Source organism: Lampetra planeri, chromosome 4 (genome assembly GCF_965212315.1).
Source record: "Lampetra planeri chromosome 4, kcLamPlan1.2.h2, whole genome shotgun sequence".
NCBI lineage: Eukaryota > Metazoa > Chordata > Hyperoartia > Petromyzontiformes > Petromyzontidae > Lampetra > Lampetra planeri.
The window spans coordinates 1,770,180-1,797,889 of record NC_136110.1 but is presented as its reverse complement, the minus strand read 5'-3'; the positions used below and the strand labels follow the sequence as shown (position 1 = coordinate 1,797,889).

Below are 27,710 nucleotides of genomic sequence, written 5' to 3'. Positions count from 1 at the left end.
CTACCTTTTTACAGACCAATTCAAATCTTATTGGTCACCACGTGCCTTTATAAATCCCAAAATTAATCCTACAAAGTCCCATCACAAGAGAGAAACAAAATCAAATAGACAATTTTTTTTGCCCGTATTGAAATGGCTGTACGCCGTATGGACCTTAACTCAATTTCCCTGTACAAGAATACGGATAAACCGGATGGGTTGACAGGCATGAGATTGTTATCCTTTGCCCGCACCTCCGGTTAGTACGGTTGACTACATAGGGTGCGAAAGAAGTTCAACACATTAAAACCGATACAGTATTTGTAATTCTCTGAACTGGAATTTAGCAATGGACGATCGCCACCTCTCTGTACGTAATCTCGACGACTGGTCATCCCATATTGTGACCTCTACTTGCCAAGCCCACTTAGTTTTCAAAACAATGTATGTCTTTAACCTGCATATTCTCTAATCCATGCAGTTAATCTTAATGACATTAATTCTGACATAGAGCCAATCATAATTACTCCGTTATCCAGGAAAGTCGAACTGAGTGCAAGGACTTTTTCCCCACAGGGTCCATGCATGGGATTTTATTTTAAGATGTTTGCTCCAATGTATGAGTCCTTATATACTAAACTAACAAAAACTAAATGGTTTTCATTTTACCAGGTAAGGACTACTGAGCTGCATAGCTCTTGTTCAGAAGCGACCTATCCACAAATGACAGCTCGAGGTGGCTTATCAAGTGGAAATGTACAGCAGCCAAAATACTCGAAAGGCGCGCTTCAGTCTAAATGTGGATGGGAAAAACCGGAGGACCCGGAGAAAAATCAGTTTCATTTATTAGGCAGAGGTGGGACAAAGTCATTGTTATGCAAGTCCAAGTCGAGTCGCAAGTCATCAAATTCATGACTCGAGTCTGACTCGAGTCCAAGTCACATGACTCGAGTCCACATCTCATAGGTGGGACAAAGTCATTGTTATGCAAGTCCAAGTCGAGTCGCAAGTCATCAAATTCATGACTCGAGTCTGACTCGAGTCCAAGTCACATGACTCGAGTCCACACCTCTGTTATTAGGTATAACCCTGTGAGCCATGCGGCACTTGACTCGGGTGCAACAAAACAAAAACATGAACCAGAAACATCTTAAAGTGACTACACGCAACAGAAACATCCTGGAAAAACCCCAGAAAGTCTTCCATTCCAACGCGACCACACATAAAGCCACCACTTAGCCTATCCCCCCCCAAAAACGCAAATGTGGATCAACGGGATTATTGGGCAGTTTGTACTCAGTCCCCGCCATATGACCGTGGTATTCTCAGTCGTTCAAATGCAGATTTTTATTTATAAATACAGCTTTAAATACATGTTTTTACATGCCGTTTAAATAAGCCCATCACGTGACCGTGACGCCAGGAGGTTAAAGGTCACGTCGTGGTCTTGGCGGGAAAACTCGCGAGGTCACTCACGCCGCTGTCACTTAGCAACGCGGGCAGTGAAGTAACAAAAAGTTAAATAGCAGCGAGGTGCGTGCGTCGTTTCTTGAAGCATTTTAACCATCGGCCGCTCTAGCATAACATTTACGCGTAGATAAACAAAACCGATCAACGCGAGAGGAGGGGCGGGGGTAAGTCCACTTTCTTGAAACTTTCAGCAGAAGCCTTTTGGGCCGAAGAACTAGGCCGCCGCTGGGACGGGGGGGGGGCAGCGCCGTGGCCGTGATTCGTGTTGGGTTTTAAGCGCGGCGACTCCAAGCGATGTTCTCAGAGCAGGCGAGCTCGCTGGGCGAGAGCAGCTGTCTTCTTTCGCGGCCAGAACCCGTGGGCCCTGCTGGGGATGACGGTGAGGAGCGGCTGCAAAGGCGGACGGGAGAGGAGTCGGGACAGGAGACATCGCGGGCCCTCCCGCCGTCCGACCGCTTCCTCCTGGTCGATCGCTCCTTCGGCCGCCAGTTCGCCCACCTCTACGCCAGCCGCCTGGTGTTCATGCGGAGAATGCTGGAGGCCAGGGCTCGGAGACATTGGGGTGAGCGAGGGAGATTGGCTCTAATTAATGGCCAACGTCTGAGGGCACCGAGGCGAAAGGAGGAGAGAGCCTGGCTCAGAAGCTCAGCAGACACCGTTATGACTGCTCCAGTTTACCAGTTAAATGAAAAATCTAGAATGTAAAATGATCACCAAGTCACAAGATCTTTTTTCAGGAGGGTCTTGCTAAGTACTGTATTCGCACGAGTGGGGTGACGATGTCATGCGTAATCCCAGTTTAGTGTGCTGATCTTAAAGGTGCATTGAAAAATGTTGATACTCCGACTGATGCTCATACTGTTGTGGAGCTATGGCTGCAGAGTTTGGTAGTACATGTTGTTTATGTCGTTTATTGTGAAAATTCGGTCACAGTTCCTATGACCATTGTTTCATTGCTTTTATGGCTTTATTTTGGTGATTTTCGAAAAGTTTTTTGGTTTGGCCATGTTTGTTTGTTGTAGTACGGAGTTAGACTGATGGCCTTAATCTAAGTTGTCTTGTGGTTGTTGTTGTTTGACTTGCATCCCACTGGGATTTTTGCACACAGTGTTGGTGTACGGTGCTTTTTCTGCAATATTTAGCTGTCTATTCTTGGATATTCTGTTTGCACATAGTCACTATAAGATGTTTTCTTGTTCATGTTTTAGTTTTTTGTTTGTTGCTGTTGCAAGAGCCGAATGACTCACAGGGCTATACCTAATAAATTAACTTGAACTTGAAGTAATTTACAGGAATCTTGCAGGATATGTGGATTTTTTTGTCCACTGACATTTTATGTATTTTAAAGATTTTAAATATTTTTTTTAGCAATAAAGCACGCGTCTCAAGCCGAGACTAATGAATGTATTAACAATATGAATATAATCTTCAAGTGATTGTTTTTTTTTACTCTGATGAGTAAAGAAAATATTTGGGGTTGGGATATGCAAAATTGCGTCACATCGTGTGGGTAATAGGCCAGTGAAGTGACTCCAGCCGTTTGCTGACAAGATGTCATGTTGCAGCTTGTGGTGGGATTTCCATAAAATATTGTTTTATCTTGACAAGATGTTAATAGCACAATCGGAATGTAACTTGAGTGAAATGAGACAAAACTAAGCCATTGTCTACCCCTTCAAATATGCATTGGAACAGCATTCATCACCACTGACAGTCCTGAGCCATTCGTGGATTTGCCATATTCTAAGAGGCATGCAATGAATTATTTGATAACCCACTAATTTAAAATGCAAAACTCGCATTATTATCTACATTAATTGGAACGACGAAACTTATATGACCTCACGTGGTATGACATCTGAGAATTCTCGTCTGAGCTCTTGGACTGCATTATACAGCCTCCTATACGAGCCTGAATTGGGTTGTGGTTATTGATATCCCGAACTGCTGTTCATAACACTGACCTAGTTCAACTGCTTTGTTAACAAATGAAGATTTTGAATTCCCTGAACAATAGAAATCTGGGGCAGATGAGCAGCTTAAGCTGAGCTTCATTAAAGATTTACCTCCAGCTGTCCTCATTTTGGATTTTGTTAACCCTGACGTTATGCACTCAAAAGTAGAGCAATGTCATGTCCCAGCTTGCATGAGGTTTTCTCAGCAGACTTTTGTTCTCTAAAGGGTATTACTGTATAGATATTATTTTTTCAAATAATTATTTCAACTGGACTTGTGCTGGGGGTCTGTTCTAGGAATAACCATACTCTCACCTGACATGTGGTAGAGTAGGTGGGCTCAGGCTGGATATTTTACTTCTCATTACCACCTTCGGTGGCGCATCATTATTGGTACTATTTTCTCTGATTGGTAAATAAAAGTTATTTAGGTCATAACCATTTGGAATGATTATCTTATGACGTAATTAATTTGTTCATGTAGATAAGTGAGTGCCATGACAAACAAATGTGACATTAAGTGGCACTGATTTAAGATTTAGCCCTTGCCTAAGAGCAGTAGTGAGGTTACATTTTGAGTGTAATTATGAATTGATTTTTGGAATAAAATCAGGATTCACACTCGATACATGATACAATATGATTTATGCAAATATTGAATTTAGGCAAATGGACTGAGCAAGCTAGAATGTACAATCCACACTCTACAAACGAGACGATACAAATAAGATAAAGTCTTGACCCTGAATTGTGACACTCGCCATCAAATTGTGTGGGAGGGGCCATCAATCAATGCTGATTATTGTTCCACCAATTAAAGGGCTGAGCTAATGGACATCCTGCATCTACCCACACAGCTCACAGTCTCTTCTGTTGCATGTGTTGCAGGCAAGGACGTTGTCATTAAGAAGCTCTTTGAGCTTGTGGTTGGTGTCCCTTGCTATGTGGTGGGTACCCTTTACAAGCATATGGAGCTGCGGCCGTCTATTCTCAAGGAGATCAGTGAAGAGGTTGGTAAATGCTCTGTTAAGCCGGCCACTGGAAGATGTTTAGGAAAACCTTCTTGCTGGCTTGCCTCAAAACGCTTTGCCTTCATATCTTACACTGATAAATCCTTGAACATATTAAACCTGTCTCCCCACATGCAGTCTTCCTGAACGCAGTTTTGCAAATTTGCTGTCAATCCCTAACCGCTTCCAGTTTTGTGTTACTGACATTGATTTTGTTCACAATAGGTCTTGATATTTTGTCAACAACTTTTGATTAAAAAAATCAAGACAAAGCCCAACTTTTGGGAACGTTTCACAAAAACAAAATATTCTATAAACACAAGCGGGCATTATGCTATCGCCGCTCCAGTTATACCTTTGGGAAAACCAACTGGAAAGTGCCCAACCTTGTAAAATGTAAAAAAGCTAAGCAGGTTTGAGCCTTTGCAATGCTTGTTTTGGTGACTACCAGGTTACGACAGGGCCTTGGGTTACATGTACTTCTATTCTCCCACATCTCTGCACCTGCACTAACCAGCGTGGTTAAGGTACGGTCAAATAACCAATGCTACCTGTACGGCATGGTGATGTTATCATTCAGCATGAGAATGACAAACCGGCTGTAGAAGGTCATGTGGAATCCAGATATATGATGTGCAATAAGTGTGGCTGCGAATGCGTTGTTGATATTTTTGGTGATTACAATTTTTGTTGGAAGACTGGTTGCACCAATGCCGTATGTGGTCGATGTTCGCAGCATAACCTGCTGCCCGTGCCTCCTCGCGAGCGTTACGTGGGATCCTTGGATGAGCTGATTCTGGAGGATGAGCTCCAGCGAGTGGGTCTTGTTGGGAATATCCAGCCCGACCTCTTCGTCACCGGTGATTCCTGCAGTACTTTGCACACTGTGCTATGAATGCAACCACCTGAGTTTGATTCCCAGCCACAGCTAAAGTCAGTGGAGAGCTATATTTGAACAGGTCCCTTCTCCAATCCGTATAGACTAACGTGGTGAAATATGGTCAAGCTACCTCCATGACTAACATGGTGTGTGGAGGCCTTCATTTAGGTGTGGATTGACAAAGGACTGTGATGGGTCGAAATAATAGTCTGTTATATTTCTCAGGTTGATAAAACTTTCACTTTGTGTACAGTCATCAAGAGTAATCTTGTCAGTAAACCGGCACCTGTCATGGGAATGTGGAATTTTTACCCCTGATCCCGAGCTACCAACATAGTTAAATGCTGCCGTCATTGTATGGTTGAGCATGAAGACGCGCTGACATAAGGGTGCAGTCATTCCGCAGTGTTTAATGCAATGTTTTTATCATAAAAAAACTAATAGGGGTTTGTATAATTTTATTTCTTGCATTGATAGTTAATCAGGTGTGTTGCATTATAAACGAGGGCGTTACGAGTTGTGTGTGGTGAAAAACAGGACCGTTGGCTGTGGTTAGGCAGAGATTCAAATCAGTCCACAGATTGCCATCTTTCTCTTTCAATTTTCCTAACTCGTGTGCATGATAAATGGGATTGTTTAAATTATTAAGTGTCTTCTTTTGAATAGGTGTTATTGTGGCAGTGAAAGGAGTTGAAAAAGAGGACGGAAAGTTCCACGTGGAAGATTACTGCATGGCTGACTTGCCGCCACAGACATCAGCGACCTTGCCAACTCAAGACACGTACGGAACCAAATCAGCACAGAGCATCACCTTTTAACCCTTTCATTTCATTGCAATATTACACAGGATATACTGCAAAAGCAATGGCTTTTATTGTTCGAAATAACTTTGTACGCATGGCTTCTTAAATTTTACTCGCATTTAGTTTTGAGAGGCTAAATACATATATAGTAAAAATTCAACAAATTCAGCCTTTGATCAAATAATCGGGATTGCATGTGATTTCATCTTGATCCCAGAATCTAAGCTTAGTTAAGCCTATATAGTGCTTGGATTGGTGACCACCAGGCATGAAACAGGTATTATAGGCTTCTGCAAGGATACTTTGTCAGCAGAGAGCATTGCAACTAAATAAATAGTTGTACTGTATTTCTATCTCCCAACATGTATGCCCGTCACCATCACCAATCCATATTGACAAGCATTAGTGAAGGATGGTCAAATAACTGCCGAAACCTGCTCGGCTTGGGGAGGTCCTCATCCAGCAGTGGATTGACAAAGGGGTGCACATATGGCAAATTTGTCCTGACATTCATGTCAGAGGCCCTCCTCCAGCACAACAAACAGAAGACCAAACACGCCGGAGAACATCAGAGGCCATTGAACAGTTTTTGTTGTTGTGGTGGACCATGCAGCCTTATCCACCCACTGCATAGCCCAGATATGGTATCCTTAGATTTTTATTTGGTCTTTGAAGTGTGGCCTACAAGGGCAACATTTTGAAAATGACACTGCTGTACAGGATGCTGTTCGCAAAAGGTTACGTGAAATGATGAGTCCCTTAACCGTGATGGAACCCTGGCTCTGCCTCCATGTTGGTTGGCAAAAAAGCATAGAAAAGGATGCATAATTATTTGAAAAACAGTCGGATCTTCTTGACATTCCTACAAATGAAAAACTAAACATTTATTTCACTTGAATTAAAACTTTTTGAGAAAAAAATAAGGTTGCTTAGCTTTTGGGGATTCTGTCATATTCATCCATGATCAATACACTACGACATGAAATCCTCCCCAATCCATCACCATCTCTTGCTTTCTTGCGATGTAACAGTCCACCTAGCATCTGCGCACGAGCTGATTTCATTACTCCATCTACGTGGGGTACATTATTTTGGGTGTGTTCTCGCTCTTGGCTGATACTTTTTCAATAGTTTCCACCCTCGGCCATCCCTTCTAGCGACATGCACGCTTACTTTTTTTTCAGCTGTTAACGTGTACGATTATGTTATGTTTATGCTCTGTACCCACGTCCCTGGCATGTGCAGGTATGTGTTGCTCACATCGGGCATCGGACTGGGCAGCCGTAACACAGACGCGACGCTGGGCCTGCAAATGCTCGTGGACGTGGCGACTGGGCAGCTGGGGGGACTCGGGGAGCAACGGGCGTCCGCTGGGATCGCCCGAGTGATTCTCGCCGGGAATCTGTTGAGCCAGGACACGCAGAGCAAGGATTCGCTGAGCAAGGTGCATTTCGTATTTTTCGTTTAGGTTGCTTGTTTTAAAGAACTGATTTGTGTGATGTGTGTGGCGGTGGTGTAGCGGTTAGCGGGTGGGTGGAGTAGTGGCATAGTGGTTAGCCTGCTGGGCTATGAACCTGGCCACCAGAATTCGATACCTGGCCAAGGCAAGAATACATGGAAATTATTTGGACCAATCTTGGTCATTACTTAGGTCGACTCAGCATTAAATTGGTACCTGATGCAATGTGTAAACATCAGCACTGTGGAGACACAAAGTTGTGCTGGCCTTTCTATAGGTGCTTTCTAACAGCACTTGCCCAAGCATTATATACCTCTATATGGGGGATGTTTGTCTTTATAGCGGTTATTGCACTACTTATCATCTGAGCAATATGCATTACTTGCTCATGGGCAAGATTGACAATTTTTAGCTGAACTCACAATGACTTTCCCTGTTGATGTGGTTGAAAAAAATATTTAAGAGACGGGAAGCCAAGATGCATCAAGTTCCCTATGTAATAATGTTTTTTTCTAATTCGGATGTTTCATACATTGGATTTAAGTGACTCCTCCATCACATAGTGGCTGCTAAATTCACCACATGGTTTCCCTTTATTTATTTTTTTCACCAGTTAAGGCCCACTGAGCTATTTAGCTCTTTTTTTCAGAAGCGACCTGTCCACAAATGATAGCTCAACGAAGTGGCTTTTCACGTAGAAATTTAAAGCAGCCAGATTTTTTAAACAAAACTTCTTGAATTGAATTGTAGCTTTAATCGTAACAATTAAATAAATCTTGATTTAAAGCTTTCGTGATTGCAGGAATTCATGTTCTTTGGGTCTTTTGGTAAAGTCACGTAGATAAGTTCAAAGAAAATAACAAAAAACTACGACGTTTCGATCGCAACACAAGCGATCGTCTGCTTGTGTTGCGATCGAAACGTCGTAGTTTTTGGCTATTTTGTCATTTTCTTTGAACCAATCTTCGTGACTTTACCGAAAGACCCAAAGAATATAAATTGAATAAATCACAAGGGAGACTAATGGTTATACCAAGAATTATCACAACCACCATTCACCCTTCATAAGTGCCTGCCAACAGCACTTTCCCAAAGGGACATTCAGAGTAGGTGGATTATTGTACGCTTGTCATGGCAAATACGGCTCTTTGCTCAGCTTTTAAACTATTCAACTATTTTTTATTTTACTTGGTAAGGCCCACTGGGATATATATCTCTTTTTCAGAAGCGACCTGGCCACAAATGATAGAAATAAAGTGGCTTATCATGTGGATATTTATATCAGCCAAATACAGTACTATAAACGCATGTTTCTAAATGTGGAAGGAATAACTGGAAAACCCGGAGAAAATCCACGCGACCATTGTGAGAATTTGCAAACTCAAAATATACAGGGGTCAGGGTCGGGATCGAACCCACGCCCACTTGGAAACCAGGCGAGTTAACATCTCGCCACCGTGGCATGGGTGATTATTTAGCTGATAGTTTGGTGCCAACATGCGTTTCCAATGTACGTGCGCATTAATGTCACTCTGATGTCTGTGCATGTTTGTGCGGGTGCAGGCAAAGTACCTGACCAAAAAGACAAAGGCAGCGAGCGTGGAGGCCATGAAGGCACTCGATGAATTGTTGGTGCAGCTCTGCGTAAGTTGCAGCCGCGAATGGGCTTTTCTCACCTCAGCTCTGCACACTGCCCTCTTGCCCTGCTGGAAATGGAGCCTCTCTGGCTTTGGGAACAATCTGTAATGCTGGTTGTTTTTACCTATACACACTGTATATATAAAGAAAAAGATCCTCCGTTTAGCCTTAAGAGACTGTTGGGGCAAGTGCAGTTAGCGAGCACGTATGAAGGCCGGAATGGTACACGAGTGGGTGTGTGGCAGCTCCACGCTTCGTCTCCCCATAGGAGATGTTTACACACCGCACCAGGTACTGACTTGAGGCCGAGTTGCTGGTATTGGCCGTGAGCGGGAATCAACTCGGGTCACCGGGTTCGTAGCGCAGCACGCTAACCGCTACATTACCGCTCCCCACATATACACACACACACAATTTAATATATCCATACTCCTATTGTTTATGGTTTGAAGTGTTTAGATATTTTAACAATAATGCCTTTGTAAATCCAGCCAAGAGGATCAGTGGTAGAGCGAGCAGCTCTATGGCTGGTTGCGAGTTCAATTCCTGTTTCGAGGGTTAACTGAACCAATCATCCTTCTGGGATCGATAAAACCAGTACCACTTTTTTTGTTAATTCAACACTGTCTGAGGAATAAACTCACCACCACTGGCTCATGGCTGTAAACATGAGCTGAGCACCACCTCAATGCTCATTTGAGGAAGAAATCACTATACTTTAACTTGTATATCCACTGCTGGATGAAGGCCTCCCCACGCTGTGTTGGCAATGGAGGTTGTTTAACCAGGTTTATCGACATTTGTTAGTGATTATATATTTTTAAGTATAATAATATATATTAAATTGGCATAATGGGAAGTTTACCAATTACAGATGTATCTAATCGAGAAGCTGGTCATAAACAGAAAGACCACTCTAAACTGGAGAAGCAGCCAACAAGGAAGAATACGTTTCAGTCTTTGAGCGATTGACAGCGTTTTTGAAGCATAAATAGCAAAGGGGAGCAGTGAAAGATATTGGGAAGGGTGAGTCCTGTTGTTAAAAAATATAATTAAAAACTTCTAATTATGCAAATCCAACACCCAGCTGGGGAAGGGGCTTTCCTCATCTTAATGTCAGCGGTGCTGTAAAATCCCTCGTCGCTGCGGTGTAATTGCTGATTCTTCAGATGGCACAGCACCTAATTTTTGCACATTTGGCTCCCTGGTGCTGAGGTTATCAGGTTTCGTCTTGTTTAGTTCTTAACGTAATTAATAATTCATTTCCTGGAGTAAGATGGTTATGCCGTGCTTAGAGATGTATATCCTTAATGATTTCCGGTGGTGTGCAAGTAGAACTCTGCCAGTGTGAAGGTTACTGTGCACTAACATGCGGTGATAGCGAAGTGGTTTAACACTGTTATTCTGTCATGTATTGCGCTGTCATGTGCACCGTCACTCGATCATCTTTTATTTTTGTAATGTAGCACAATCTTATTTCAGTAATAGTGCTTGGGTGGAATGGTGATGCTGTGTTTAGCAGACTGCGCTCTGAAACCTGGTGAATTGAGTTCGATTCGTGGCTATGGCTTGCGTCAGTGGTGAGTGATATCTGAAATTGTCTTCGGCCCCCAACCTGCACTAACCAGTTTCGTGAAGTATGGTGAAACAATCACCATGACCCACAGCACATGAGAGCTTTTTCTAGCAGTGTCGTTGAAAAGGGCTTTAAGTTATGATCGTTAGAATTAACAATTCAATGTATCCAGGATAGCCTTACTGAGTCAACCACACATTTTCAGGAGGGTCCTTTAATTGGGATATTTAGCCAATTATATTCACGGAATAAATTGAAATGAATCCCTGAAATGTATAACATTTCTAGCTGTATACATCGTTTCAATTATCTGTTTTAATTGCTGCACAGCGTGCGGTGTTGGAAAGTTGTGTTCATAGTTGTGCACAATTTTTGTTGATAGTTTATGGGTTTGTAGTTTTTGTTGGTGTGTGTTGTTGGGGATTTTTGTCTTTATGTTTGTTTAGGCTGTTTAAACCATCAGGAGATCAGAGAGTATGGCATACGTTTCTATTTAACGGCTTCTTCCCATCGCCCCCTCCCTCACTCCCATCTCTAGTTTCCCTCTGGCTTGCCTACCCCCCCCCCGCTTTGCCCCCAACTGTTGCCATTTGCGGATGTAAAAGGTCAAAATGACAGAAATATCCACACTGGTCCCGACTCACGCTCCACCCTGCTGATCGCGCCCACAGCAGCCCAACGTTTACTCCTACCGGCCACTTGTAGTGCGGCGTGGCCTTTACCTGTGCTCGTGCGTCAGCGCGTGTTGGCGTGACACAGCGCGCGTGTTTTGTTTGTGTGTGCGCGTGACGAACGAGAAACGTTTTTCCTTATTCAACGTTCTCGTGTGTGTGTACACGGACAACCGTTTCGTCAATCCAATGTTGCATGAGGGCCTTCCCATGCCTTGTCGGTCATTGTGGATGTTTGACCATACTTCACCACCTTGGTCAGTGCGGGTTGGTGAAGGTGGCGAGGCATAGATGTGCGAGCATAAAAATATATTTTTCTACGCTGTCCCTTATTCAGGGTTTTTTCTGTCCGAATTAAAAGGCTGCGAGGCTATGTTTTGGACAGCAGATGGCAGTGCAGAAAAACGTGTTGTACGGTACTACTATGCTTGCATGCCGATGCTGCCTGCTTTCACCAAGCTGAACTCACCAGCGTGGTGAATTATGGTCAAACAACCCCCACAACCAACACGGTGTGGTGAGTCTCTCATCCAAGCACTGGATGGAGAAAGGGCCGTGAATTATTCCGCATTAGTTTATTATATTTGTGAGCAACACCATACACCACCCGTGGGGGTCAAGAAGGGGCCATTTAAAGTTTAAACTCGCCACGCATTTGCTGTTTGAAGATTGTCGGTGCGGCGAGTAGGTGGCCTCTAATAAAAAGACTCCCTCCCTATTTGAACCGGCGCGCTTTTCCAGAGGGGATTGTGCACCTTCCGTTTGAACTTACCCCCTCCCCAGCACCCTACGCTGAGCCACGACCGCCAGAAAGATCAGAAGGGCTTGTCCGTGCAGAGGGACAGGCAGCTGAAGGACACTGCTTACCTGTCCTGTGAGTCAGCCTCGTTTGTTCTGCTCTCGAGAGGATGTTTTTTTTCCAGGCTGCTGCCTTCTGTAAGCCCTCAAGGCATGGGAGGCTCTTGTCTGCCGATGCAATGTGCATGCATCAACACGAATGGCGACGGGTCTAAAATAACCACCACGTTCTCTGTGCTCTTCTGTACCAAAAAGGTCTTTAAGCATTGAAGTGAATTAATGCACGGCAAATTCGGGTTTCAAATTACATTTTTACAGTGCTTCTAGATTTGAAGCTTTCGTGACTGCAAGGAATCATCTTCTTAGGTTTTTTTTTCTTCGGTAAAGTCACGTAGGTAAAACATCACGTCGTGATTTTTGATTTTATTTTATTTTATTTTCATTCATTTTGATGTTTTACCTACGTGACTTTACCGAAAAAAAACCTAAGAAGATTTTACAGTGCTGTTGACAGTGTTGTGAGGTTTTAATGTTTTGTGCCAGGCTGTACACTTACAGCCCTTTTATCAAGTCCACTGCTGGGTGAGGGCTTTCCCACGCCATGCAGGTAATAGGGGTTGTTTAACCACGCTTCGAAGCAGTTGTCCGTATGGGTTGGTGAAGCCTGGGAACATAGAATTACAGTATCATTGATTTTGATACGCTGCCCTCTACTTCCCACCACATAGCCTTTCGGGCAAATAACAATATGCACATGGTGGTTCACCCCACCCAAGGTCTATCCAGGCTCAACCCGACTTAATTGCTTAGCTCTGACAAGATCGAACATATTGCAAATCATAGGCAAGCAGAATTCATGGGTGTGGAATACAGGTTTTAAATTTTTGAGTAATACAATAGTGCTGTTGGCTACATCCCATATCTGCACATGACAAAACCTGTATTTGTTATTTTATAAGGTGAACTTTGAATGTTTTTCTTGGTTTTGACTGGTGCCAAATGTTCTCTAGTTGAAGTGACCTACCCTAGATAGAAAAATAATCAGGCAGTTGCTTATATCTTTGTAGTTCTATTCCTTATACTCCCTGTTGATTGCAGGAGTTAACAAACCGGTAGGATCATGGGAGCCTCCACTGTGTGAGGGGTTTTGATTGTACCAAGAAACTACACGCACAGAAACGTACAAACACGTACAGATGAAAACACACGTAAGGCGCTAATGCTCACACTCATTCCCTAATTATATTGCATGCAAATTAATTGTATTGGTAGACAGCATAATGTTTAATTTTGAAAAACATTTATTTTCCTATGTACTTAATTGCAAATCTTTTTTTGATGAAAGAAATAACTAACCCATCAGCTCTCGACAAGAGTTAACCATGGTCTTTTGAGCTTCATGAACACTGTCCGTATGAGAAACTTAAGCATCTAATAGTCAAGATAAGCAGATGAATGGGTAGAGAGGTTCACATTTCAGAAATGCACTTTGAGTATTATATTTTTTTCCCATATTCCTTGAACAATTCACGGCTGTTTTAATTTCAGAAGTGGCATGAATGGAAGTGTCCGGGCCTTTACTTGGCCCCATTTTAGCCAAACGATAGACAGACCTGCCAGTCCGTTGAGTTTTGTTTAGTTTAATTGTGCAGCAAATGCAACATGCTGGACATCCCATTTATCTGTTGAAGATAAAGACATGTTTCGGAAGCTTAGACATTTCCCATTGATATTTTTCCATTGTTTTGCTTTTTATTGCCAGGCTTATTGAAGAAGTCTAAAATGTAGGAAATTACTATTTTCTCTTTCTGTAGTAAACGTGTAGATTACGGACCATTACTCACGTCCGTGCTTTTGAAGTGGTTTGAAGCAGATAATTTGTGAAAGATTGTTTTGTCTAATAGTTCCAGAATAACAATATTTTCATAAATCCAGATGAACCGCTAATTGAATCAGTATATTTTTACAGCGTAGTGTTGCATTGGGATGTTTGTCCAATTCTATTCTCGCTTCATGTGTGAAGCTAACCGGAGTACCCTTGAGAAAACCCACCACTCATATGTGGGGATAACACTCAGAGTTCCGCACAAATGGTTTCACAAACTCACTGCACTCCTTTCTGTTGGTCACCTTGCACCTAAAGTAGATTGGGAGTTTTATAAATTTGTGATCCACAAACCCTTGCGTCCAAATTGCTGGATAACGCCATGCTGGGCATGCATGCAGCGCTTGTGTTTTGTAGGTGTGCAGAGGTCTGTGCAAGTATTGTCGGGCATTTAGAGGTTAGAAACAACAGGTGGCTTGGCATTTGCACAGCAGATTTGCACACCTGATTAACTCTGGGCTCAGGAGCATCCCAACTTGTTGCGCAAGCCTGGACTGTTTCCTCCGTTTTAGATCGTCACCGATGCCCGCAATTCTTGTGGCTTTTGGTCATCTTTTGAGATAAAAAAAAAGCTTTTATCCCCGAGGGGAAAATATTGATGTTAATTATATCCTTTTTGTTGCATAATTGATGGCGCCAGCACATCCAATGCTCCATCGATTCACTGAATGAAATCAATTCTTACATTTATGATGCATGCAATAGAACTGTGGGTGTGATTGTTTATGGTTTATACAAGGCATATTCAAACTCTATGCTAATGTGATATTTAGGTTGAATGTACAAAACAGAACAAGCTTAAAAACTAGAGAAGAATAGGCAGAAAAACAGACTAGATATATATGTTTTATCAAATCAGGACACTGAATTGTTCCAAGTCATAGGACACCTGACGTGTGAATCGTTACAGGCCAAATTTCCAGTTTGCAAGTGTGCAAATGTGCGTTGGGATGTTGTTGATAATGATATAATTATCGACATTCGCTCGAAATTCCCCCGAGGTGCTTCATACATGGGGGCCACCGGATAAATGTGAGCGGCAGCGACGTGTGAGATCCGGCACAAGCGAGACCCAACACGCGCACCTTGCGCCAGGGGTGCAGCTGTCACTTGTGCCGCAAGTGTATGTATGTATCTATGTTGAACTTATTTCGCACCTTACCTCGCCAACCGTGCTAATCGGAGGTACGGGAAAAGTGTAACTGCACAGGGGCCCACCGACTAGAGGATCCCAGGTGCTGAAGAAACTAAATAGGGAGGGAAATTGGACAGAGGGTCCCATTCGTCGGGGTCCCATTTCAGCTCACGAGCCCCGATTCTATGCGTGGGGGACCCTGCGTGTCGCTTAACTTGGCATTCAAAATTGGATTAGCAGAGTAGTTGGGTGTCTGCGTGGCGGGGATTGTAACTGCACCGGAACTGCTTAGCAACTACCGCTGCGCTGAAAAGTTAAGGTCGCATCACCCATGGTGAAGCAAGATAATGGATTATGCATGACGTTGCATTTGCATTATTTAAAATGCGGTGGGTTTAATATTGAAGCAGCGCAACGCGCACTTTGCTTTTGAGGCAGACACTGTGACCGAGTGCTTTTTCACAGTGTTCTGTCACTGTTAACATCAAAATAAAATGCATCAAATGCCACGAATCGAATGAGAAGTAAAGAACACCACGGCAATATTAGATGTGAGTGCATATGCATCTCAATTGTCAATACACTGCTGGATGAGGGGATTGCCACGCTGTATGGGTTGTGAGGGTGTTTTGACCATACTTCTTCTCCATGCTGGACAGTGAAGGATTTTGAAGGTGGGAAGCAGAAACATGGGAGCATAAACATTATGTTGCTGCAATGCCCACTGAAACTCATAATGTGTTCCCACAGCTTACAATAACACCTGTCTTATTCATGGTAGTCGCCTATCCAAGCACTATCCAGACTCGACACTGCTTAGCTTGCAAGATCTTATGAGATTATGTGCATTCCTAGTAATTTGGTCATCGGTAAGTTAGGGTTTTTGCATGTAGAAATCATATTCCAAAAGATGTCTTAGGTTTTTTTTGTTTCATGGATAATTAATAGCCCTTGAAATGCATTGCCTGCATATTATATGTATGAGGTGAGGTGGTTTTTGCAGTAGGGTTGTGCATTCTGACATCCTCTGTAACTTGCAGTGCTTTCCACTTTCGTTTGGTGTGAAATTAGTTCACCGTGGCTATGGACGAGTTTTGTTCGGATGGTCGCCCTTGTAGAAGAGGCAATGTTTCACATGTCTCATTGGGTTTATTTCAGCTCTTGGTTAAATAAAGGACACTGACTGACTGGCTGACTGCTTGCTGGAGAGCAAACTTCGCTCAAAATTACATGTGTTGTCGTGGCCGATGTTATATTGTAGCACTGAAACTATTCCAATGTGGAATGTATAGCTGGAGGATGGTTTTTGCATGTTGTTTTCAGTGTTTCATTTTGTACCCCAGGTCTTCCATGCAAAAGGGTATTTTGTCTCAATAAGCTCTCACTTGGTTATCAAGTTGATATATTTATATGCATCTCAAAATAATAATTAGACTTGTTCTGGAGAATATGAATAGCAAATATCTAATTAGTTGAATATTAATATTCTCCACAAAGACGCAAATTATTATTTTGAGTTAAGCATTATATAATTTTACATCAATCTGGTGTTACGTAACTTAAGGTGAGGGTGGGTCCTTGCGTGTAAGATCGGCAGGTTACAAGCATGATTCAGGCAAGCCTGACTGCTGATGAGACACTGTGTGTTGAAACCCGGCCAGATTTATCTTCGAACAATACTGCTGATATAACGCACTTCCAAATTGCTGTGCAACTGTTGGGTTGTGTGAGAAATACTTTAATTCTGTTGTGTAGAGAGGTGGATATGTGAAGTCGACATATTATTTATTTATTTGATTTATATATGTGGGAGAGCGGTGACACAGTAGTCAGCGCATAGCATTATAAATCTGGTGACCCGAATTGAATTCTCAGACATGGCTAACATCATTGTCGAGTGATCCATGGACACCGCACTGACTCATCTTGTGTCGCATGGTCAAACAAAACTTCATGACCACACAGCAGTGGATTTCCAAATTGTTGTCAGTTATTCCATATTTAAATACAGTATTGTATATCTATTCATATTATACTGGTAGGAACCACCTGGTTCCACCAGCCCACAGGAGATTATTGTGTCCGTCCGTCGTGCATCCAAAAATGGGAGGGGTGGGGCTGGGTGGGGAGGGTGGGGAGGGGCTGGGTGGGGAGGGGAGGGTGGGGGGTTAGAGGGGTGGGGCTGGGTGGGGAGGGGCTGGTCACCCCGTGGTGCCCTTATAAAACTCAACGTTTAACCTACTCACGCCGGCTTGTGCCCACCCTCACAGTCGGCCATATTTGCGGAATACACCACGCCGCCGTTGACCCTGGCCATTGACCGAGCAACCCAACGTTCCTACCAGCTCCCTCCGCAGGAATGGGTTACAAGAAAGTTGACACAACTGGAAATGCCAGTATATCTGTATGAGTCGTCCAATGTAACTGGGATGTGACATTTTGGAAGTTGGCACCCTTCTTTTGCCCCTCGTGGTTTATTCTTAAAATGACATGGACGAGTGGCTAGGTGTGACCCCAGTCGCAACACAATTGGCTGCGTACCAACTGAGAAAACCTCACTCCTGCTCTGTAATCATTCCAGGAGGTTCGACTCAAGTCCTGCAAATAAACAGTTAACGTTCCCTCGGATTTGCTTTTTTTGCAACAGCTCCCAGTGAGCACATCGCACCCCTGCCACCAATCACCGTACCACCACCCCACCGAAATGCCACCCCCACCAATCCTCCACCTGGTCACCCTAGCCAGCATGCGGCAGGTCTTAATGAGTAAGTCTTCCCATGGCTAATTAGAGCTTATCACCACAGGAATACATTTCTGTGGAATTCAGCAGCATGTTGTTACTGATTTAATTATTAAAATCTAATCGGTTAATCAGTCAATCACTCCTGCCCAGGGCCTCTAATGCATTCACCTACTCTCTTGCTATTTTAGTAATTGTCTGTTTCAGACGTTATTTCAACAACAATGCTTTTATTATTTTTTGTAATAATGATGCAATATTTTTTTACGATTTCCAGCTAAGGTAGATTTTTTATTTTATTATCATTGAGAAGAGAAGTGGACAACATTAAGGATTTCTGAATGGGCATTTGGTGTTTTGGCACAAAAGTTGTGGAACAGCTTACTGAGATATTTGAGTGCACCCACAACTTTAAAGCAAAATGTAAAGACATTATTTTCAAATGGCATATGAATAATTCCAATATAGACAAAAGAGAGTACTATCAAGCATAATTTAGCTTTTCAATGTTGTTTATTCCCATTGTGTATACCGTATATACTGTACTGTTTTTAATATTGCATTAGTTCTGCAATCACTTTCTTTCTGAGTAATTATTTAAAATATCCCTTTGTTCCAGCACCTCCAGATTTATTGCGTGGGAGGCATGAAATAAACAATTAATTATGATTATAGGCAGCAGAGGGCAGTGCTGCAAATCCATTGTTGTACTGTATTATGTGTATCTCGATGCACTGCAACTTCACCAACCACATTGGCCAGCGTGGTGAAGTATGACAAAACAACCCCCACATTAAACACAGCATCAGGAGGTTTTCATCTGGCAATGACGTGACAGAAGGGCTTTATACCTGCATTTATGTTAGTAACTGTCATTGAGACAGATTCGTAACGTAGAAATTGCCCATAATAAAGGTTTTTTGGGTTAGATCGCGTAAATATAAATGTGTCGTTAAACCCGCAACCACCCGTTCGTGCTATATTATGAGTGCGCAGAGCGGTGATGTCACGCGCCTTTTGCCGTGTCGACTGTGTGAGGGCCCCCCCGCAGGCGTCCGTGGATGTAGACGTTATGCCCGGCGAGTTTGACCCCGCCAACTACATGATGCCGCAGCAGCCGCTGCACCGCTGCATGTTCCCGCGCGCCGCCTCCTACGTCACTTTGCGCCTGGAGACGAACCCATACGAAGCAAACATCGCCGGGGTCCGGTGAGTGGCACCACCACCCACTCTGGGGCAGGGGAGGTAGGGCTGGTGGTAGCCAAGCTGAAGGTGACATCCGGGTCATCATTCAATACGCTTGTTTTAAATTGTTTGTCCAGGAGTTGTTCGCGTGAGTTAATCAAAGTGGAGTATATATCGAGAGTTTTGGTCGTGCAACTGCCGGGGAGGGTGGGGGGGTGCAGCCTGAGTGTTGGGCTTTGAAGAGAGGGGGAAATTGGGACAGCGTGCATCCATTTCATTTGTTCTACCAAGGCCCATGCTTATGGTGCGATGACTACTGGTTGATCACCACCGGGTTTTAGTTTTAAACGAGCATCTTAATGGTGGTCAAGTGGTAGAACAATTTGCCCATCCATTTCTCTGCTCTCTCCAACCAACAGTTGCATTCCTCAAGCTAAACTACATCATTCACGTTACAGTAGGTCCTGTTAATTGTGTTGGTATCTTTTAAAGTTGGCACATGGCACAGTGTGGACCCACTTATTTTTGTGTAACGAAACAATGATTGCAATTGCAAACATTGACCTTGAACTCTGATATTCACTTCATACAAAAGAACAGTGACTGAACCAATGTGGCCTATGTTTAGACAAAGGTGGAAGATGATACACAGGGGAGAACAATGAGTGGTTTTCTCTACAGCTTTGTTTCCTTATCCGGCATTATGTATCTCATTTACATATGCAAAATAAATAACTAGCACTGCCCATGCATTTGGATAGGATATAACTTAAGTGATATGCAAGTGATGGAAGTCACGAACTTAGACAAATGTGTGTTCGCTGAATTATGCATTATCAAAATATCCCCCGTATAGCCTAAGCAGACTTTTGGGGCAAATGCTGTTAGCGAGCACCCATGAAGCCTGGCACTGTGGGTGGCCAGCACCATACCCGACCGCCTTTGTTTCCTTAGTGGCGATGTTTACACACCACACCAGGTAGTCATATGAGGCTGAGTTGTACATATAAACATTATCGCACACACACACACACGTGTGTATGAACCAATGAATTCATACACGTGGACATTTATATTAATAACAACAAAAACTGAACACATTCATCAATAACACTGCTTTAAAATGTTTAAGTATATAATAGGTGACATTTCAGGCAATGGTGCTTCGTTACAGCACATAGAGGGGCCAGAGAGATTGAGTGAGTACATGTACATTAGTTACGCATACTGTATACACATGCATTCATATCAACATCAGTATACAAAGACAAATATCCCCCATATAGCTTGAACATACTGTTGGCGCACATGCTGTTAGTGAGTACCTATGAAGGCCGGCACGGTACACGAAGAGGTGGGTGGCCAGCACCACACCCAGCCGCTTTTGTCGCCCGAGTGGCGATGTTTACACACCGAACTAAATACTCGTTTGAGGCTGAGTCGACCTAGGGGAGGCCCAGGACCGGTTCAGATAATTGTCACTGGTGTTGACGGTGAGTGGTAATCGAACCCAGGTCGCCGGGTTCGTAGGGTATACATTCATATTAACATCAATATATGCACACACATAGACACACATCACATGCACAACACGGACAAAACACATTCGCACATGCTGAAAGCCGGACCTTGTTTTAATCCACCTAACACTTATCGCCAACTCCTGCATCCAGCTTGAGTGTTGAATTGCAGGAAGCGTTCCAATGACATCAAGAATTACAAATGGCCAGCCATTGAATGTCCCCAAGTCGTAGTGGAAATGTCAGGGAAAAAATGCTGGAAATTCAAACACCAGGAATGTCCTTGGCAAGTTTTGTTTAATACATGTTTACCTCCAGCATACCGTTTAGGAGATTCAGAGCGTGACGGACAGACGGACACTTCTGAAGTTTATATTTACGAGTAGAGAACCCGTTAGTCTGCAATGGAAAATAAGAGACAGCTGTCATTTTCATACTCTTCTCACAATCCTGCACTACACATCATCTGCTTTGATGTCTAATACAACGCCAAGGTAATAAGTATTGTGATTGTTTTGTAACATTCTCTTGAGATTTCAAGAATATTCTGGTGAAAGACTTACATTAATAGGAGCGCAAATTTAAAAGTTAGACCAATTTTAGCGACGCCCACCTCTTGGGCGTCGCTATCTAGTATGTCTTCCGCCGTTCAATTTCACGTTTATTTGTTACACGGAAAATCCTTGTCGCCAGTTACCCATGTAGTTTCAATGGCAACGGCCCGCAGCAGCCACTAACAACAGAGTTATTGTTGGGGTGGAGATGAACGCAGCCAGCAGCCAGCCAGGAAACTCGAGGCATAGATTATTTTTTATCGTAGTACGATATATATAGAGAAAATATGTAGCCATTTTTTTTTATCGACTTCTGGATGAAGACCTCTCAATGCCGTGTTAGTCATGTTTTTTTACTTTTACTATACTTCGCATGGGTTGGTGAAGGGGATGGAGTGGGGTGCAAATCCCAGGAGTGGTTCTGATATCACTTGCCAGTGATGTTAGCCTTGGGCAGGAATCGAACTCAAGTAGCAGTGCAGTACACACTAACCACTCTGCCACCGCTCCACCCATGCAAACGCTATCGCTTGTTTTTACATTTGTCGTGGGTTCAACTGAGTTGCAGACGTAGACTTTGGAGGCAGCGCATTTATTTAGTTCCAACACACGGGGTAACTTCCCCTTAACAGAATTACAACCTCGGGTGTTGACCACCCAGCTAACTACACTAGTTGCCACGTAACTGTTACTACGGACCCAGGACCAACTGCATCTGCCCGGGTCCACGTGCTGGAAGATCGTAGAACAGAGATCGTAGACGAAGGGTTATTTTCCCAGGATGTATATCCCCGGTCCCAATATTCTCTGCGGCGTGGCCGGCTCCGCCCTTGACCACGTCCACCTTCCAGAACTATCGGGAACGACCTTTGTCCCTATCACGTGACCCCCCCTAGCCCCCTCTTGGGGGCCCCTCTGTCATCTTAGCCGGTCATGTGTCCTCCCGGGTCAACCAGAGTGCCATGGCCTCACACGACCTTCCCCTTTGGTCGGCACCCACACACCGTGTCCTGTAGGGCCGGCACTGCACTTACAGCATGGTGCCATCCAGCGCTGTTACTCAACGCACACCGTGCCCCTCTAGGGCCGGTACTACACGCACAAAATGGTGACATCCAGTGATGTCGCTACACATTCAATAAAGTAAAATCTTATATCTCAGTTAACAATACATGACATTTCTAAAGCGTCGTTCTACAAAGTGTTCAAAAGTGCTGTACATCACAAAATAAATAAATAAACACATTTCAGGAGCTAATTTAGAGAATTGAAAGCAAGAGAAAATGAATGCATCTTGAGGTGGGTTTGTTTTTTCTCCTGGGCATATGTGAAAAGTAACTTTTTAGCTCATCGGATTACTCCAGTATGAATCAAGATTCTGATTCTGAAACACACCGTTTTCAGGTCTCACCTTGGTGTGCATACAAACACTGAACCAGAACCCCCACTTGTGTGTACACATGCGCAGATTGCTGGGCACGTCTGGCCAGAATGTGTTGGACATTTACAAGTACTCTGGCATGGAGGACCACCTGCAGATCCTCGAGTGGACCCTGCGAGCCAGCCACATGGCACCCACAGCGCCAGACACGCTAGGTGGGTGCCCATCTCCTCTCTCACCACCCCTCCGGATGACCCGGTCTCGCCACACAGGGTTTGATCTTCGACAAAGCTCATAGTCCAATTCTAGATTTGAAGCTTTCGTGACTGCAAGGATTCATACTCTTAGGTTTTTTTGGTAAAGTCACGTAGGGAAAAAATAATAATAATAAAATAAAAGAATAATAAATGAAAAATAACTTCATTAAATCACGACGTTTTGGAGGCAACACAAGTCTCCGTCTTCAGGTGGAACCGTCACAGCTAAATTTACTGTATCAAGTGACTTCAAACGTCGTGATTTTATTTAGTTATTTTTCATTTATTATTATTTTATTTTATTATAATAATTTTTTTACCTACGTGACTTTACTGGAAAAAACCTAAGAGTATACTCATAGTCCAACCTAAACTCCATTCGCATAAACCATGGCAGATGCGAATACCTGACACACAAATGGAAAATTAAAAACTATCCTGTTTGCGACTGTGCTCATCCGTAACAGACCATACAGCATCTAAGGACGTAATGCCCGATCCACAAATACGAAGGAGACATCACAGCGATGATGCACCACTCCGCTGCTCCTGACGCGCTTATCTCGCTTGACCACCTGAATGTGAAATTGTCGTTGTTGCTCTGCATCGACATCAACTGTATGAAACAAGAAGAAGCAGCACATTGAGCATTTTTCATGAAAGTCTCTCAATGTGGACTTGGGTCCCATTGATTGCAATGGATTCTATCAGGTTCTATCAACTTCTGAGGAGTTGGCAGTGTTTGATTGAATCTATTAGCTGTGGTGTATTTTTTTTTACAAAAAATGGGCACTGAAGGATGTGTACTGAATGTCGCTATAATAATGATAATGGCACGTATTTGTCCAGGAAGCCTCACTGATTCTCAAAATGCCTTTTACAGGAGCGTTGTGTTTGGGAAGTTTGGCCAATTCCTTCTTGATGAGTGGTGTGTGCGGGGAAACTGGAGAGCCGTAGAGAACCCACACAAAGAGGGGGTAACACGCAAAGGTCAACGCAGCCCGATGTACAGAAATGTAAAATACCAACGGAGGCCTTTCATTCATGTTACGAGACTGCAAATGTATACATTTTACATTATTTCTGCCTGTCAGTTGCATCAGTTATTTATTAAGACATTCCTTCATATTTTATTCGGGTAATAAATAAACTGTCGTTCATTACATTACAGCCACCGTTTCGTACAAAACTTAACTTGTGTGTCTATGTAACGTCTATTACCCCAACACAATATTTTCTGTCTTTGGAGTCTGCAAAACTTTCAGAAACCATAGGGGGGTACGTCTGCTCACTGTTACTGAATGTGCAGTTGCTGCAATTATAAAGGAATCGGAACCACTTTGCAAGGATGTGTGCTATCTCTTTTGTCTCGCAAAACGCACGAATCTCCCATTCCACAAGGGCTCGGGGATGATCTAAGCGTGCATTTAGATTTTTTTTTCAGTGTAAATTATAATGAGCTCATGTTTTATACAGGGCTCGCCCTGCTTATCGCTGGACACCCAACACGTTGGTTTAATGGATTGTGAATAATGCTTTTTGTAATTATAAAAGGGTTGTTTTTACACAAATACACGGATACAATTATAGACAGTTCACTTAATTATCCGTGGGTGGATTATCCGTTTTAATATGATATTTTCTCTGCACGATGGTACCATTATTGCTCACTGCTCACGTGATTGCAAACATGAGAGACAGATAAGCCGATGATCTTAATAAACAATATAAATAGAATGCACGTTCTACATAGATGAGCATTATATATATTAGCTTAATCTGCAAATGTTTTGCATTACGTGTGTTTTGGTTTTGTCCTGCCCCCCACCCCCACCATTACCGCAGATAAAATCAAGAGTTGACTGTATATTCAGTTGTATCCTCTTGTTCAATGTTTACCCCCTTTTTTCTCCCCTTGTGCAGGCTGTTATCCTTTCATACACAAAGACCCATTCATTCTCAACTGCTGTCCAGATGTTTATTTCAGCGGCAATGCTCCCAAGTTCCAAACAAAAACCATCACAGGTGGGCAGGGTTTGTATGTGCCCGTGGGCTCAGTGTTGACAATGACTTTACAAGCACGAATGGTAACCCCCGCAAATGAGTAATGCAAGGCTTTTTTTCTGTCTCTGGCTGTACATTACCGATCTTCTGCTGGCACAGGGGAGAGATTTGTTTGCATGCCTGCCTGCTTGCCTGTGTGCATGTGTACGTGATCAACCGCGTGTGTGCTCGTATGCGTTAGCATGGGGCCCGATGTCTTTTATAAATGCATTATGCATATCTGCTTCCGCGGGGTAGTAGAACGAGCTTGCGTGTGTTGCTCGCCTACAGCACATATTTACAAACACAGGCCTCTCGCTCGCTCACAGCGCAGCACGATGCCTTCTTGAAGGCCAGGTAAGAGCCTGTTAGTTGAGCCGTGGCATCCTGGTTAGTGCATTGCGCTACGAATCCGGCGACCCGAGTTCATTTCCTGGCCACGGCGCTTAACATCACTGCCTTCTGAACCAGACGTGGGCCATTCCCCTGTTCGCCAACCCGCACTGACAAGCGTGGGGAAGCATTTGAAAATAACCCCGGTGACGTGGCGTGGGGAGGCCATCCAGCAGTGGATGGACAGTGGCTGAAAATTATTGTTAAATTATTTTTAAGAGGCCATTGAGACCAGCAGCTGTATTTTTTTGAAAACAACAATCAATCGTTCTATCGTGCTAATAAATTAAAACTCACAATCATGATAACCAGCAAACATCATAGCAGCAAACAGGGCCTAAAGTGCAACAAATAAAGACTTAAGCAAATGAAACCGCAAATGTAAAATTACAATACGAAAGCAGATCAAAATTACAAACACCAATGGGCAAGCTCAGGCTAAAACAATACATAATTAGGTCAAACCAAGCATATCTATATAAACCAAACTGATTAAACTCAAATTCAATCACGTGTACCGCATGATCCGTGTGAGCGCGCGTGCTCACGCGGTCTTCACGCGAACCTCCTCTCGCTCCCGTCACGCGGCTTTGCAGGACCCCTGGGCCAGAGGGTGCTGCTGGTGTGCGTGCCGGTGTTTTCGACCACCCAGACGGCCTGCCTGCTCAATCTGCGCACCCTCCAGTGCCAGCCGATCAGCTTCTCCGCCTTCACGGTGCCGCCCGACGACGACGACGACGACGATGGAGAGATGGACGTTGGCAATTGATAGGGAGCCCCACTGTAAAAAGGCAGAAGGAATGAATTGCCACCTGAAAAGCACTCCAAACAATAGTCGCGTAAGAATTCACCAGCAACCTCCTCCTCCTCCAGTCTCGTTTCGATTCAAGAATCAAGAATGTGTTTTTGTCTTGTTTGTGGTTCAATTGTTTCTAGAGTGTTTTTTTTTGTTGCATTGTTGTTTTTTTGTCCTGTACGGCCTTGTTAGTTCAGCTGTGTTGCATAATCCCTTCCTGTCCATAAACCGACATGTAGCAGAATACAGTTTGCAATACTTTACATCTCTCACAATACATTGTTACACGCACATTTCGACGAATGTATCTTAAGTGTAAGAGTTGGTTGTAAGCGACGAATCGTTAGTGGCAATTTAAACACAACATTTTTTTTTAACCTTCACCGAACATCAGAAGCTCAAGGTGGGTCCATTTAAATTCACAATGCATATCGGTGGTGTGTGGCAATGCCCGGACATTAGGATAACTGCTTGGCTTAAGGTTAATGAGTATAAAGACCCAGTATTCTTTTCCAGTTTTCAAGATTCACCTTTCTCAGTCTTAGAGCTAGCGGCGTATGCCGTAATTGAGATTACAACGCACATTTTGTCTTTGCTTCGGGAATTATATCACATTTTGCCAAGTAGACAGTTCCTTATGCTGTGCATGTGCCTATTAACTTACAGTTTTCCAGGGTGAATTGTCGACCACAGTGAAGTGTGGTAACTCAATAGCACGTTGCTTCCTTGTTTCATGGACGGAATAAGATAGGGCCGAGCGGTACCGATATCAAGTGCCTGGAGTGATAAATGTGCCCTGTTCCTTCGTGTCAGTTTTGTAGATTAGCATGCTAGCTTATCGCGTTAATTAATGCGGAAACAAATACATACTTTCGGAACACATTAAAATTGCAATCACTGCAGCCAACTCGGTGAATCACTGCAGGTAACCGAGTTCCTTAAATTGCGTTTGAGTTGATTACTTTTTATGATTTTGTTTTCAAGTGATACCTTTTACTTAGCTGTGCAAGGTGGCGTTGACATTTGTACACTTTGCTAGGGAGGTTTGAAATTCCTTATTGACATAGATGCATTCATTTACAATTCCGTTGCGGGCCATATTTTAATATTTGATATGAGCGATGCCACTCGTACACAATGATGAAATATTTCAAATAATACCACTGGATCTCTTACATTCACAATATGGATTTTTTTTCTATCAGGTCTTTGTAAACATTGCCTGCAAGAATCACCATTGGGCTCTGTAAATTGATCCAGTCGTGAGTTGGATAATATTTGAGCTGTTTAGCTACACGTGGATTCAGTTGCATCTTGTACTTGCCAGAGTTATTGGACTTGCGTGACAGCCCCCACTGCCTTTTGTGCCCTGAGAGTTTATTTCACACCGTGTGTCTATCCCTCTGTGTGTGTGTGGTTTTCTCATGTTTGAGTTTTGCCTCTTTGTGTCGTGCACGCAGCCTTTGTTTAGCCGAGTCATTTCCTCATGTTGTGCCGTTTACGGATGCGGTGAATGGCATTAGTTTGTTTTAAAAATGTAGTCATTTTTTTGTAATAAACCCTTTACAAGGACGTTGATGAA

General features: G+C 43.3%; 1 protein-coding gene across 1 annotated transcript; it reads left to right on the top strand.

The window, feature by feature from the left end:
• The first annotated feature begins 1,396 nt into the window (after positions 1 to 1,396).
• Positions 1,397 to 27,710, top strand: POLD2 (DNA polymerase delta 2, accessory subunit). Its single transcript, XM_078592960.1, has 10 exons — positions 1,397 to 2,011; positions 4,293 to 4,414; positions 5,151 to 5,274; positions 5,961 to 6,075; positions 7,343 to 7,541; positions 9,120 to 9,200; positions 19,051 to 19,208; positions 22,727 to 22,854; positions 24,820 to 24,921; positions 25,929 to 27,710. Exons 1-10 carry the CDS (start codon positions 1,744 to 1,746, stop codon positions 26,099 to 26,101), a joined length of 1,470 nt encoding a protein of 489 aa, XP_078449086.1. The 5' UTR covers positions 1,397 to 1,743; the 3' UTR covers positions 26,102 to 27,710.